At 29.5% G+C, this 16,311-nt stretch overlaps 1 protein-coding gene across 1 annotated transcript; it reads right to left on the bottom strand.

Moving 5' to 3' along the window:
* Positions 1-6,197: 6,197 nt before the first annotated feature.
* Positions 6,198-10,063, bottom strand: LOC115717325 (uncharacterized). The gene is made up of 7 exons (XM_030646297.2): positions 9,757-10,063; positions 9,316-9,448; positions 9,093-9,184; positions 8,913-8,991; positions 8,724-8,833; positions 7,947-8,011; positions 6,198-6,560 (listed from the first exon to the last, which is right to left on the bottom strand). The coding sequence occupies exons 1-7, from the start codon at positions 9,901-9,903 to the stop codon at positions 6,467-6,469; spliced, it is 720 nt and encodes a 239-aa protein (XP_030502157.1). The 5' UTR covers positions 9,904-10,063; the 3' UTR covers positions 6,198-6,466.
* Between the last annotated feature and the right edge of the window lie 6,248 nt (positions 10,064-16,311).

The following is a 16,311-nucleotide window of genomic DNA, read 5'->3' as shown; positions in this document are numbered from 1 at the left end:
GGTATCCGATGCTCGATGGGGCTTGTGCTTTTCGTCGAAGAGTCGTGGCTCTAAGGAGTGAGGGTGGCATTGGTTTCAAACGGGTGGGTGGCTCGGTCGGGTTTGGTGAAATATGCATTTTTTTAGCAATCTTGAACAAATGTCATAATAGCTTATGTAAGGATCATTGTGATTGATTCATTGTTTTAGTACTCACTCCTATTGATTTGCTTATTGTTGTTATTCTTTAAATATTTGTGTTTTTATTTCCCAATTTTTGAGAGATATACACTAAACCCCAACAACATGGCCATCAAAAGCAACATCCTCGTCAGATTTTTTGAAAAAAAAAAGAAGCTAGGCTTGAATAAAACAAAGACTTTTTGATAATTTACACTGCACATGAAAATAACTGTTACTAACAGAATAGATTGATAAAACCTTTGGTTACTTTCTATTTATGTTACAATTCACCACAACTCAAGTCAAGTACGATGGTACCCATATACTAAATTACTAATTAAGAAAAAGTAGAATTTTAAGCTTTATTCTTTGTCTACATATACCAAAGTTAATTTATTTAATGAAAGGGGTAAAAAAGTTGAATACTTACATATTGTAGGGGAATTTTTAAGTAGGGGCATAATTGTAAATACGTGTATACCGTATTAGCTCGACTTATATATTTTGAGATTTTTAAAATATGAGTCGTTCTATGACAGGCCATAAAAAATTATAGGTCGTGTCGAGTGTGTTATAAAAAAAATATGAGTCGTACAGTGCTGTGCAACAATTTTATAGAGTAGGTCTACCACGACCCGCAAGCCCGATAGTTTCGTGACGTGCTTTGTTTGGGCCGGCTTTTTTTTCTTAAATAAACAAACTCATTTTCTTATACGGGCTAAAATTTGTACACCATAGTTTTATGTTTTTATTACAATAGGTAAATACTATTTTAGACCATGTGTTTTGCAAAAATTATTAATTGGACCCTCTATTTTGTTAAATGATGAAATGAACCCTGTATTTTTTAAAATGATAAAAATAGAACTCTGAGCTTAATTTTTAACAACTTTTTTTTTTAATATAATTAACTTGAAGACAATTCCTAACACGAACAGATACTAAAAATGTAAACAGTTTTGTCATAACACCTTTAGATTAGATTATTATTAAATTTTATTTTGATAAAAAATCAGTTCAGGGTCCTATTTGTACCATTTTAGAAAATACATGGTCCATTTTGTCATTTAACAAAATAAATAGTCTAACTAGTAACTTTTGCAAAACACATGGTCCAAAATAATATTTATCCTAATACAATTGATGAGCTAATTAATAAAATATATATGTATTTTATAATTTTAATTACTTTAATATTTACTTAACAATAGTTACACACAATTATATAAAAAATAATTATAATTATTAGAATTTTAATATTACTATCATTTTATTAATTGATAAATAAATATTATTACTGCCATTATTATCAAATTATCGGACTTTTTAAAGTGTTAAGCTTTCGAGCTAATCTATTCTTGTTTACATGTCGTGTCGTGTCATACTTAAGTCCATATTTCTTGTTGTGTCGTACCTAATTCCATATTTTTTCGTATTGTGTCGTGTCTAAGCACATATTTTTACGTGCTACGTTGCTCGTGTGCCTCTTAACTCTCAAATTCGTGCCGATTTCGTATCGTGTCAAAAAATCTAACTTATATTTATAACACTAGGCAAGAGTGCAAAAAAAATACTAGATAGTTTGTTTTTTTTTTTTTATTATTATTATTTATAGTAGTTGGAAATTTTATTATTAAATACTTTTATGAGAAAATGAATGATGTATATAGTAGTTATACTTAATATTTTACTTATTTTTAGAAAATTTAAAATAATTTGTGATACTAAAATTATAGTTTAAACAATCAATTATTAGCATCAATTTTTTTAGTGTGTAATTAATTATTTATTATTTTTTTTACATCATAAATTATTTAAAATTACTTAAAAATTAGTAAAATATTTAATATAACTACAATATACATTGTTAAAGAGTATTGAGCCCTCAAACAATCCAACAATCAAAGTATGGAGCCACCATTGTTTCAAGTATAGCACATTTAGTTACCATTCCTAGGATTCACCATAGGGTAGGGCTATAAGTTCAACATTGTGTTAAGACATATAATTTCTTTAAATACTATAAATGAAAAACAATCCTAGGTGAGAACTTTTTGGTAGCCCCCACCAGAGAACTATCCCATAAATTGCATATAGAAATTGTTTTAGTCAAAAAGGTAAAAAAAAAAAAGGTTTTGGATTGGATTTGGATTAGTAACATAGATAGATAGATAGCTTTGAATTCTCAAATTATTGTTTTGATGTGAGCCAATTGGGCGGGGTGGGAAAGTTGTACAAAGAAAGTGGTTTTCAATTTGTTCTTCCTCTAAAAATAAATAAAATCAAATCAAAATAAAAGAAAAGAAAAAGAGTTACATTTTGTTTGTTTTTCTCTAGTGTTATTTTTCCTTACGATTATTTGTTATTAATGTTATTAAGTATTAGTAGGTTTAACACTTTTAAACATATCGTCTTACGATTAACTAACGATTTTCTTAAAAATTATTATATTAAACTATATAAAATTTGATATTTACTTAAACCAATAACAATATTAATACAAGAAAAAATTTGATATTTACTTAAACCAATAACAATATTAATACAGAGAAAGAGAAAGATATTAAACACTATTAATTAATAGTAGCTTTTATATTTCTTATTTTTTTTTACCATTTTGCTTATAGTAGTAAGACCATGAGTTTTGAATTTTGACTATTTTTTTTTTTATAATATTATATATATAAATAGATACCCAGTACAAAAAAGAGACAAAATAATATATTCCTATTTTTAATTTTTCTCTTTAAATTTGGGTGGGGACTAAATTCAAAAAATTTCTTGCTATTTTTGTCAAAAATGCCTTAAGGTCAGCCACCTAAAACAATTGGTGCAAGAATATGTTGTTGAATGGTATTTATAAAGAAAATTTTGGTTTTAATTAGGAATCATATTGTAGTAGTTGTGGATGTAAATGGATCTAATTCTTTTTTTAAAATATATATATCTATACACATTAGATTAAAAAGTACCTTGATTTATGGGGAGTTTTTATCAAGAAAACAAAAAGGTTGAAAAATAAAACAATGGATGGTGATTGGAAGATCTTATAAATTAGCTAAATTTTTATTTATGAACTAATTAAGAACAATTAACAATTAAGTAAAGGTGGTAGAACATGTGTTTAAAAAATTTGAATTTTATGGAGGGGTAGGGAGAATAAAGAGTGTAGCTAAATTTAGTGGATAATTAATTTAATACTAATAAAGTAGTCTATGGAGTAGACATGAAAATGAAAAAGAAAAAAAAAATTAAATTACACTTGTATTCCATATGCTTTGCTTCTAGAGGTTGACTACTACAGATTTTATTTTATATTTTTTATTATAAAATAACACCCACTATTCATTAAAAAAAAGGGGCACTTTAATATTAAAAAATATTTAAATTAAATTAATTTTTTAAAAATCAATTTTAGAATTTTTTTTCACATTATTTTCTTAATTTTATTTTATTTTCACGAAATCATGTATTAATTTTTTTTATTTTTTTATAATTTTATTTTAATTTTTTGTCTTAATATTTAAAATATATTTTATTTTTATCTTATAGGTATTTTTTTTAAGAATACGAGAAAAAAAATAGTACAAATTACATATATATATTTTATATAAAATTAAATTATTAAATTAGAGTGTACTTATTCGAATGCAAATAAAAATAAAAGAAAAATACATTATTATTTTTATTTACAACTTTACCCTTTTTCTTGGTAAGTTAGAAAAGTACAACTTTACCCTTATTTTAAAGGAGTACTTTACTTACAAGGCTTACTTGCATCCCAATTCTTCTTCTATGAACAAACTAAAATTCCAAAACCAAAACCCTAAACTTAAAAATGTAAACTCTCAAATAAGAATGTTTTCTCTCATTATTGTATTTTTGCAATTGTTTAATGTTGCTTTTCAAATAAGAAAGAGTGTATTAGGTTATACATAATGGATTTTTGGTGAACTTATAAAAGAGCTGTATGGATTGGATAGAACAAAAAAAAGATATGATTAGAAGTCAAATATGAACTAGCAAAGAAAAATGTCAACATGGTGTACACACTGCAACAAAGGGTTTTTTTCAATTATTATTATTATTTATTCTCCTTTTTTTAAGCTGTCATTATTTATTTATGTATTTTAATAATACAAATGGTGCTTTTATGTCAACTAAGCGTGTCAATATAATAGTTCATCATATATTTATATATATGACTAATTGATCTATCCATATTATTTTGTAAAGGTATAATTTTCTCCAATTTGATCATTAGACTTGGACACATATAAGAAACAAATATACAAAGACAAAAAAAAATGACTTCAAAACTTTTATGCACTTAGCTCAGAGTTGAATTGTTATAAATGAAAGAAATAGACTTTAATCTTTCTTTTACTATTCTTCAGTAGCTGAATCTGATGAAGAATCTTTCTTTTCTTTCTATTTTTGCTTTAATTTTTTTTTTTTGGAAGAATCTGATAATAAGATGTATAAATTGAATAGTTGTTGTTGAGACTATTTCATGAATGGTGACCCAGCCCAATATTGGGTCTTATCCCTTCATTTCTAAATGGGCCAGCCCAATTTTATGTCAAGTCAGAATCAGAATTGTTTGTTTCCCGGGAATCTTTTTGTGACTTCCCATGATTTGACGGAAAATAAAGGAAAATCATAATTTCATAGGTTGGATTGGAACCAATTTTGGGTTTCTCATAAAATACATAATTTTCTCATTAGTTTAAACTTTTAGAATTGACTTTTTTATATACTATATATATGTAAGATCTATTATAGTTGCAGTAATATATATTGGGTTGAATCTTAAATATGAATTTGAGTTTCCTAACTTTTTTTTTTTTGCAAGAACAATAATTTTTTTTTCGTTTAGAAGGTGATAAAATCGTTACTAATTTGCAACAAAACTACTGCTAAAAATATAACTTTGGTACTGAAGTGCAATTGTAATAATTTAGGCACTTTTACCACAAATATCCTATTTAATATTATTAAAAAATATATTATTAAATATTTATAAAAACAAGTTTACACTTAATTGTATAACTATATATATGACAAAAAAAGTACATATATTACATAATTATTTAACTACAAAAATACAAAAATCATATTTGGTGTAAACTCAGTTACTATTAGGTAACAATAAGATATTGATGATTAGCATAATCTCCTTTCATTGTTGTGATCTTTGACCATTAAGTAACCAAAAACATTAAGTCATTCAATAAAATAAAATAAAATACCCTTTATGTAATTGACATAGTCTTGGATTTTCCAAAAGGGGTAATTTTGTGATGATGTCATTAAGGATTAAGTACAAAATAGGTAAACATGGGCATTGTTTGGTTGGAAGTAGGTATGTACCTATTATTATTATCCAACTAGAGCACTATCAATGTTATTATGATGCATTAATTTATAATCATAACCCAAATTTGAAAGGTAACTACTTGAAATTTGTTGAACAAAGAATCCAAGATGTTAGAAATAAGAGCTATGATAAGACAGAAAGATTGAGGACTCCTTTGATATACATATTAAGTGCCATTATCTTATATTATATTAAACTGAATTATGCCTCATATTTCTATATAATATTATATTAAATTTTAATCGAGCTTTTTTATTTTTACACTTCAAAATAATTTTTTTTTTTTTTAATATTTTTATGAAATTCTATATAAAAAAATACTATTGTAACTAACGGAGCAACCTAAATCACAACCAAAATCCGTATAGCAACTCACATAAAAACCACCGGAGAAACCATTTTAGAAATCCAAATCGAAAATTTGAAAAAAAAATTAAAAATAGTACATGAAGTAATTTCTCAATGTTAATTCATACATAAATATTATATATTTATATACCCATAAAAACTAATATCACATATAATTTTACATAAAAAACAATTTAATATAATACTATACAATACAAAACCGTGTAATACGATGTACCAAACGAACCCTAAGTATCGACAATGGCAAAGAATCGCAGTCAACACTTACAAAAAATATTCTAACAAGTTTATTGGGGAAAAGGGTACAATTTTTGTGTTTTTTTATCATTATCTCCAAAACAAAACAATGTCCATGTTTACCTATGAATTATATACTGTACAGGTAAGGATCACTACTATCTTCCTTCATGAGGTTTGAAAAAAAAAAGCACAGATGAAAATAATGAAAACTAAGAAACAGCCACAAAACAAAGATCACTAGAGTAGCACTTGTGTATTGTGCTAAGGCGCATTTGTAGAAACACCAACAACAGAAGATAATAGACAGAAACAGTCTTAAAACTGACCCGACCTTACATCCCTATCCAGACGATCAGCGTTAAGTGTTCCAGGAAGCTCTCTGAAATCTTCGTTGAAAATAGAATATGCGCTGTAATATTTGGCAATGAAAAATGTTATGAGACAGAAATGCTAAGGCTGTTCCACAAGACAAACCCAACACTAGAATATGAGAAAGTACAAGAAAAGATTTGGCAAACATCGAGATTCAGAGAAGAGAAATAAGTTGCAGAGGTTGGTTAGCAAGAGATCATTTTATCAAATACTTGAATCAAGATGAAAAGGCAATGCAAGTGTGGTTAAACAATTCGACATCCTTGGATTTTAATAGTAAGTTAATGCCATAGGGTCGGAAAAAGATTTCAGTACTCAAACAGGTTGAAATTCATCACTTGTTAGGTTTGTAAGCTTTATCATCATATTCTTCAACTCTTAACTAAAATTTCAAAGATATGAATATAATGTTTCATATACACCATCAATACCACCCTGCAAAATCCTATCCTGACAATTATTAAGAGTAGAGGCAGGAAGCTCTAGCATATATTATTAGATCGGCCCCATGAAAAACTGAAGGGAAGGTTACAGATTTTATGACTATTTCTAATAATGTGTTGAAAAAGAACACAACCCAAAATCTATTTAGAGAAAACTATAAGTCCACTTAGCAAAAACACTTCAATAAGTGATTTATTTGATAAATTTTCCAGCTTTACCTCCCCTAGAGGAACCGCATACAAAGCAGGTTCTTATGGACATTTTTTTTTTTAATTATAGATAACAATAAATGGAGAAATTTAAGTGTAGGGATTAATTTCAGAGTATCAATTTCATATGAAATTTGTTCTGACACTAATATAACTGTCAATCCAACCAAACATGAGCTACAAATTGTAAAACAGCACAAGACCAACTCTCTATCAAGATCAACAAGTAACAACAGCATTGGAATATTTTAATCTTCAGGCTGAGCTAGGATTAACCTCCAATTCAATTAGCTTACTCAGATTGGACTTATCTATAGGATTAGTGTTTTACTTTTTCTTATACTCTCTATTCTCCTTTCTGGCATTCCAAACATAGATTGTGTTTGCATTAGTTTCATTCAGTTAGTGTGGAATCCATCTTTTCAATTTTGTCGTAAAATATCCAGCGTAAGCAGTGGCGGACCCAGAATTTAAAGTGAGGAGGGGCGTAAATAAATTTAAAAAGAAAATATAAAGTGTAGTTAGTGGGGTTTGAACCTTTACCCTCTAACCTATTTACCAACTACCTTAACCATTACACCAAGGTTACTATTATGTCTATAAATATCATCTTTTAATACAAATATATGTTGTAACTAATTAAAATACATATACATTTTTTTCTCGATTTTTTTTTTCAGGGGGGGCGACTGCCCCCCCTCGCTACAATGTGGGTCCGCCCCTGAGCGTAAGAGCATATATAAACTACAAGATCAACCATAAACGTATACCTGACATCACCAGGCTGCCGCTTTCCAAGATTCAAGAGAATGATGGCAAAGCCCGTTGCAAGTACCTGAACATATAGCACATAAATAAATTGTATGGTATCTTCCTTAAAAAGCTGCGAACAAGGCAGCTCAAATGTATGATCAATCATCTCTAATCATCATTAATTTCTTTTACTTGGTCAGTACTTTGCCCCCAAAATCAATAGCACTATCTACATGGCCCTTTAGAGTAAAACAAAGTTATACAAATAAAAATATGTACTTTGTTTGTCTTTGTTTATTATCAAGTTACTGAGGTGACATCATGCAAAATAGGAAACAATTCAATGATAGATTTTTAAATGGTCAAGGCCAGAGACCAGAGGCCATGGAAATGGAAGCACTCTAGATGAAAACTTTTTTGATGTGGTGGTAACCGGTTACCACTTTAGACGACAACTTAACTACAGATGAAGGTAAAATTTCTGTAACTAAATTGACAAAACATTACTGCTTCAAAGACCCTGGTAAGATATGCTTTCATCTTTTATTTTTTTCTGGTTAAAGATAGGACCCAATACAAGACTGGAAACATTATGACTTATGCTTAAAATTGTTGAAGAATGAGAAGAGAGGGTTTACTTTCTCAACCTAGGTAGCAACATGTATCAGCAATTAGTAGAGAATAGCCATAGAGACTAATTCTGCTTTCACACACAGGTGAACCTAAACAAGTTATAACACAAGAGTACCCTAACTAAATTACAAAAGGGATGAAGAAAAGATTAGCAAACTTACATATAGAGGACCGATACCCCATCTATGAGCAACAGGGGCCAATATAAACCACATAGTGATTATAATCCACATCTTTATACTCATAGTGAAAATTGCCATCAAAAGGATATCTACCAATCAAAAGGGAAAAAATCAATCAGTCAATAGAATGTTATCTAAATGGATAGGCATAACTAACTTTAATTTTACCAGGAAGCTTTAGCTTGTCATGCAAAAAAGAGTAAAGCATCCTTTTCCATCGGCTTGATGTTGGTGGAAGTTGAAACTTCTGGGATTCCATAAAATCACAAAAGATAAATAAAAATGAAAACTAATAGCAAGTTTATACATGGATTAAATTCATTTCAATTAAGTTAGAGCTCTTTGTACCAGATCTTCATCATCTTCATCATCATCGTCATCAAGTCCATCCCGAAGAGTTTTTACAGGTGGCTTCGGTTTAACAGCAACGATCAGTGAATCTGAAATGAAATTTTAAACACCATACATTGGCCTAAAATTCACTATCCCAATTCTTACATGATTCAAATCCAACAAAGTAATGGGGCAAAGTATACAACAAATCCAATTATTGTTAAGATGAGACCCTTACCACCATTATTGAGTTGTATACATGTATCATCACCGTTTTTGTTGTCACGCAATACATTTCCTCGCAAAATAAGTCTCAAATTCTCAAGTGGCAAACAGTTATTCCCAGCAATCAATTTTTTCAAATCATTCACCTTATTGTGAGGAACATAAAAATAGGTCAATATTACATGATGTTGATTCTTCAGAATATGCAAATAACCAAGCAAGAACATCTTCAGAGTTTTCAAGATTAGTTAGAAATAAATCACCATTGGTGAAACACATTGTGCTAAATTTGAGATTAATCATCACATAATAAATGAGAAAAATGCAATAACGAATAGTCACAACAATTACAAACACAGCTTTTCAACTATGAAATTACAATAAAGATCATAACAGAAAGAAAGAGATAAAACCCAGATTGGAAAAGGGAAAGAGAGAGATGGGTTAGGCTTACTTTAATGGAAGAAGGAACATGGAGACGAGAAGGGCGAGCTGGGCCAACGGTTCTGATGAGAATCTCCACCTTATTCTTATCTGCATGGATTTTGTTGTGGTTTAAGGGTTTCAACTCCTCCTCGTCTTCCTCGACGATTTCACCCATACCAGAACTTCGCCGGAGACCGTACAGTATACAGATGCAAAGCTGGTTCTGATGACTGAAACAGAATCCCAAAAGTGTCACCGTTTCATTTGAGTGAAAATACTAGGCAAAATTTTAATAAAATTATTGTTTATTTGGACTTTGAACTTTTTATTTTCGCTAATTACTATTTTTGTTCTTTGAATTTTGACATATATTTATTATTTTATTTATATTTGCTAATTAATAGCGGTGATTGTCAATGTACTAAACTGTGTTTCCCTAACTTTGATATCTATTAAATTATACTCCCAAACTTTGAGAGGATCCAAATTGTGTCTCCTGAATTATTATCCACGTGAGACTTTTGTTAGATTAATTGGTCAAAAATCTTTGAATTCATTAATCTCAATAGTTATAAGAGAATTTTTAACGACTTGAAAAGTTAAAGGGCATAATTTGGTATTATCAAAATTTAGAGTATAAAAATTTTAATTACCCTTTTATTTTTACACAAATTACCTGTAGTTGTATTTTTTTTTTTTACATTTTTACTAAAAAAAAAAATTCTACTTTTTTATGAACTATTATTTACTTTTTATATATGTGTGGTATAGTTCCTTTAAATGAAAATGTCTCCGCATTCATCAGTTTTCTCGCGGTCCTGAATGGTGTCTTGTGGAATGATAGTCGAGTTCGGAAGGGAGTTCTCGAATAAGTATCATTCCACTCCGGGTCCATTCTTCAGTTCTCTCGATAGGAGTTCCAGCTGGCTAGTTATTCCTTCTGGAATGACAGCTCCAGATAGTCGACTTCAACTGTTATTTATCATATCCAGAAGCATCTTTAGTAAGGTTCGTGACCCTCGTGTCCTGAAGCTCATTTATGCTCTCGAAGGCCCTAGTTCTTACGTTGATATGGAGTCTTTGCTAAATAAGGAGTTGATTAAGTTAGTTGTTCCTAACTAACTTAACAACCTTGTTTCTTGTAGCCACCGAATTTAAGATCTTAATCCTAAGGCTATATATACCCACGACTCACCTTTGGAGGTACGACGAGTGGAAGTTTTTAGGAGTTGGAGAACTCTGTTCAGATGAGATTGAGATTTTCACAGAGAGAGAGAGAGAGAGAGAGAGAGAGAGAGAGAGAGAGAGAGAGAGAGAGAGAGAGAGAGAGAGAGAGAGAGAGAGAGAGAGAGAGAGGTGCAGAGAAAAGAGAGAGATTGAGTTTGGGTTTTGTAAGAAGAATCTTCTGTAGATGAAGAATATTCTTGGGTGAAAGTGTGAGTGTTGAAACACATTGTGAGGGCTCAACAGAGAATCTTGTGTCGATTATATTGTACCTATTCTTGCTCAATCAATAAAGAAGTTTTACGGTGGTGTTCCAGAACTAGAGTAGAGCCATAGATCACATCGATCTATTGGTCTTGAGCCAATATATATCTTGGTGTTGTTTTCTTTATTTTATTCATTTATTATTTTTGGTTTCTTGTACTCTGTTCGCCCCTATTTTTCTAGTTGCTAAACTTATCATAACTAATGGTTTGATTGTTTAAAATTTTATTGATTTGATTCTACACCTTTTAGTCTTAATTTTCTCACAAATCAGAGCTAAGTAATGGATAAAGATTTTTTCCGCTGCAATCTTGAAGAAACTTTGAATGTCATCAATGGCGAGATTCAAATTGGAGAAATTTGGTGGAACTGGGAACTTTGCTCTATGGAGAGAAAGTTTGAAGGGGATCGTTGTGCACCAAAAAGTTTCTAAGGTTCTTGGAGATGAGAAGTTATTGGCCGAAAAGAAACCAAAGGAAAAAGCATAATAGGAGGAGATGGCGTACTACACAATCATCATGTATCTATCCAACAGTGTTCGAAGAAAACTCATCACAAAGAAGACATTGAAAGGAGTTTGGGATAAATTGGAAGAATTATACTTAAAACCATCAATAGCTAGCAAGATCAATGTGCTAGAAAGGTTATACGATTTTAGAATGATTTCTTCTCTTTCTTTAGTTGAAAATATTGATAGATTTAATAAGATTATTGCAGGTTTGGCTAATATAAATCACAAGGTTGATGAAGAAAGTCAGGCCATCATTCTGTTGAGATCACTTCCAATTGCATATCAAGAAGTCAAGACTGCCATCAAGTATGGCAGGGATGTTATTGCATTGGAAGATGTTCTTGCCGCATTTAAGTCGAAGGATTTCGAGTTACAATTGGAGAAGGAATCCAAGAAAGAAGAAATGTATTTGGCAAGAGGAAGATCACCCAAGAAAATGAGTTTGAAGAATAAACACCAGCACTCTCAATCGAGATTGAAGTCCAGAGAGAAGGACACAAGGAAGTGTTACTTCTATGTAAAGTCTGGACACTTGCAAAGATTTTGCAAGAAGTACAAAGAGTAACAAGATTTGAACGAATTTCACAATGGAGATAGGAAGGACTTCCGTAACCATCATGGGAAGGATTCTGCTGTACTCGCAGAAAACACTCCCATTTTTCTGATCCCCCTTTCCATTTTTCTCAGGGGTATTTATAGAGATTGGTGGGGATAGTTGAAAAGGGATAATTTGTCTTTGAGTGCCAGCTATTAGGGGTGTTCGCGGTACGGGTGGTGCAGTTTTTAATCATTTTTTCAAACCAACCCGCACATGCGGTTTTTTCAATTTTCCAAACTGCACCCGCACCGCGATACTAAAACCCGCAAAAACCGCACCCCAAAAAATGATGCGGTGCGGTGCGGTTTTTGCGGTTTATGCGATTTGAACTATCGCAATTTTTTTTTTAAATCATCATAAAATAATTAAACTATCATTAATATAATTATTCTAAAATACTTAAGAAAATACAACAAACTTGAGACTAATAAAAGTTATAACAACAACAATAAGTCAATAATCTTTTTAAAGTTTCAACAACACACCTAAATCAAAATAATAAACTTGAAACTAGCTAAGTTCCAACAACAATATAAATGTACAACTAACATACTTACATCAATAGATTAAAAATAAAACAAACACAAACTTCCAACTCCAAATTTTAATACACATGGATGGGCTTGGGTTTGTTGCTAAGAAGAGAGGGTTTGTGAAGAGTTATGGATTTTGTCCTAAGATTTATAGGCTTGGGTTGGGCTCATATGTATGAGCTTAATAAAATAAATATAAAAATTGAAATTTTAAAAGATGCGGTGCGGTGCGGTTTGAATCGCGGTTTAATAAATCAAAATCGCAAACCGCACCGCACCGCGCGGTTTGGGAAAAATTCAAACCGCAACCGCACCGCGAAGAATTTCAAACCACATTTTTTTTGCGGTGCGGTGCGGTGTGGGCGGTTTGAGCGGTTTGATGTACACCCCTACCAACTATGGATAAACACAAGTTCCCAAAAGATACAAAATAGAGCATGCATTACCTATACTGTAGGTATCGTAGGGATTAGGTGAGATTAATCTTCACCCTTCCTTGATTGATGTGATTCTTCATAATGGAGCTGTCACTAGCCCATTCAATTATCATGTAATCACCCTAAACAAAGCGTACGATGTCTGACATGTCCTATTATGGGCGTTCCCAGACGCTTTCCCCATGCTGCATTAAATGCGAGGTGACTATTCAAATAGGCCATTCTCCTCCCGGAGATGCCTTATTATCTCCCGGAGAGGAGGGCATGCTTTTTGTACTGCTCTGGGGACTCACTCCCCGAACTACACTTGTTCTTTTTATACGATTCTCAGCTAATTCTTGGGTGAGGTGTCCTCTTGGTCCACGTGTCATACATAGACGTGGCCACGTATTTTGAGAAAAACTCGGGGTAACACTAACTATAAAATATCCTATTTTCAAATTTATTTATTTTATTAAATTATAAGATTTGAAATATAATATTAGAAATATTTAAATTTCAAATTAAGATATTATGTTATATTATCTTATTAATTATTTAATTAATTTAAATAAACAAGATATTTTAAAATTAGTTGGATATTTGAATTTAAGATATTTTAGGAGTTTGTTATATTTTAATATTTTTAAATATTTTCTAACAACCTAATTTAAATTCAATTAAGATATTTTTTAAATATTTTATTTTAAAATAAAAATATTTTAACCAACTTTTCAAATCCTGCTACATATATTTTTTGTTTATTCAATTTTTTTTTTCAACAAACCTATTATTTAAATTGCTATGATTAACTTGTTGATAGATTCAACGATCTAATTTTAATCATAGTCTAATTGTTAATAGATTAAATAAATAATTTGTAATAGGTAAATTTTGTAATTTCTTTCATCTGTGATAAACTTAGTAACATGATAAGACTTATCCAAATCAATTTTTAAATAGGTTTTTTTCATATATATGGGAAAATGTAGGAGAGTTTACTTTTATATAGTATAAATAAATAATGTAAAAAAATATGGGATTAAAAAATAATTAAAGTTTAAAATATGAGAAAAAAATAATAAATAAATTTAATAAAACTTGTAATAATAAGTTTCGCCAGAAAAGTCACCGGTGCCGAAAAAGTTAGTGTCGTCAGAAAAGTCACCGTCGCCAGTCACTGAAAAAGTCACCGTCGCCAAAAAAGTCATTAGAAATAGATGTCTCAGATATAACTAAAAATAGAACTGGTTCTATAACATAATGAATAAAAATAAATAACTCAAAGTTATAATTAAAATATATCATGTTTTGTAACATAATGAATAAAAACAAATAGCACAAAATAACTTAAACTAGTTATAATTAAAATAGAACCGGTTCTATAATAATGTTATAATGAATAAATAACATAAAATAACTCAAACGGGTTATAACTAAAACAGAACCGGTTATATAACATAATGAATACAAACAAGTAACACGCAATAACTCAAACTGATTACAATTAATAAACAAAGAGAAAATCAGTTCCTAAAACACTGAAACATAAATTAAAAATAAAACTAGTTCTACAACAAAATACATCATAACACATAATACCTCGTAGAACTAATTATAATTTTTTTTTTTAAAAAAAAATGGGATCAATTCTAAAAAATATTGAGGCATAAATATGAAATGAATCGGTCCATGACAAAATAAATAAACATAAAGAATAACACACAATAACTCAAATATAATATAAAAAAAAACCGGATTTTGGACCTTCTGTTTTACAAAAGTTACCAATTAGACCCTGTGTTTTGTTAAATGACAAAATGGACCCTGTATTTTCTAAAATAGTACAAATAGGACCCTGAATTGATTTTTTGTCAAAATAAAGTTTAATTATAATCCGATCTAAAAGTGCTATGACAAAACTGTTTACATTTTTTGTATCTGTTCGTATTAAGCATTGTCTTTAAGTTGGTTGTATTAAAAAAAAAGTTGTCAAAAATTAAGTTCAGGGTCCTATTTTTACTATTTTAGAAAATACAGGGTCCATTTTGTCATTTAACAAAACACAGGGTCCAATCTGTAACTTTTGCAAAACACAGGGTCCAAAATGGTATTTACCCTACATTTATCAACTAGTTAAAAATTTGAGACAAAATAACTGGTTCTGTAAAGCAACTAAGATAAAAATTCACACACAAAAATAGTTAAATAAAATAACTCAAACAAAAATATCATTCAACATGCTCCAATCCACCAAATAAGTACACACATGCCATATTTACCCTAAAAATATTCATTCATTATGTTATATAACCAGTTCTATTTTAGTTATAACAATTTGGCTTATTTCGTGTTATTTGTTTTTATTCATTATAACACTGTTATAGAACTGATTCTATTTTAATTACAACTGGTTTAAATTATTTTGTGTTATTTGTTTTTATTCATTATGTTACAAAACTGGTTATATTTCAATTATAACCGGTTTGAGTTATTTTGTGTTATGTGTTTTTATTCATTATGTTATAGAACCAGTTTTATTTTTGTTTATATTTACAAAAGTTACAAATTAGACACTTTATTTTGTTAAATGAAAAAATAGACCCTGTATTTTCTAAAATTGTATAAATAGGACCCTAAACTGATTTTTTTTGTCAAAATAAAACTTAATAATAATCTGATATAGAGATGTTATGACAAAACTGGTTACATTTTTTGTATCTGTTCGTGTTAGACATTGTCTTAAAGTTGGTTATATTAAAAAAAATTATTGAAAATTGAGTTTAGAGTCCTATTTTTACCATTTTGAAAAATATAGGTTTATTTTATCATTTAACAAAACAAATAGTCCAATTAATAACTTTTGCAAAATACATGGTCCAAAATAGTATTTACCATTATATATATGTGTTGATTTTTAAATTATACCCATATAATTATATTGGATCATTTTTATAGTCGTGATTGTGTTTGCTTAATGCAAATTTTGTTATTTATCGATTGTATCATGATCATGTACATATTAATTAGGAGTTTT

The sequence above is a fragment of the Cannabis sativa genome, chromosome 5 (assembly GCF_029168945.1).
Source record: "Cannabis sativa cultivar Pink pepper isolate KNU-18-1 chromosome 5, ASM2916894v1, whole genome shotgun sequence".
Classification (NCBI taxonomy): Eukaryota; Viridiplantae; Streptophyta; class Magnoliopsida; order Rosales; family Cannabaceae; genus Cannabis; species Cannabis sativa.
The sequence above is the reverse complement of the archived record's forward strand: the minus strand, read 5'-3'. Positions and strand labels throughout refer to the sequence as shown.

Bases quoted from the DNA above. Each gene is read 5' to 3' on its own strand.
- LOC115717325 (XM_030646297.2), bottom strand. From the start codon at position 9,903: ATGGGTGAAATCGTCGAGGAAGACGAGGAGGAGTTGAAACCCTTAAAC. The intron at 8,834-8,912 runs GTAAAATTAAAG...TTTGATTGGTAG, and splicing joins TGACAAGCTAAAGCTTCCTG to ATATCCTTTTGATGGCAATT. The intron at 6,561-7,946 runs GTATACGTTTAT...CAAATATTACAG, and splicing joins CGGCAGCCTGGTGATGTCAG to CGCATATTCTATTTTCAACG.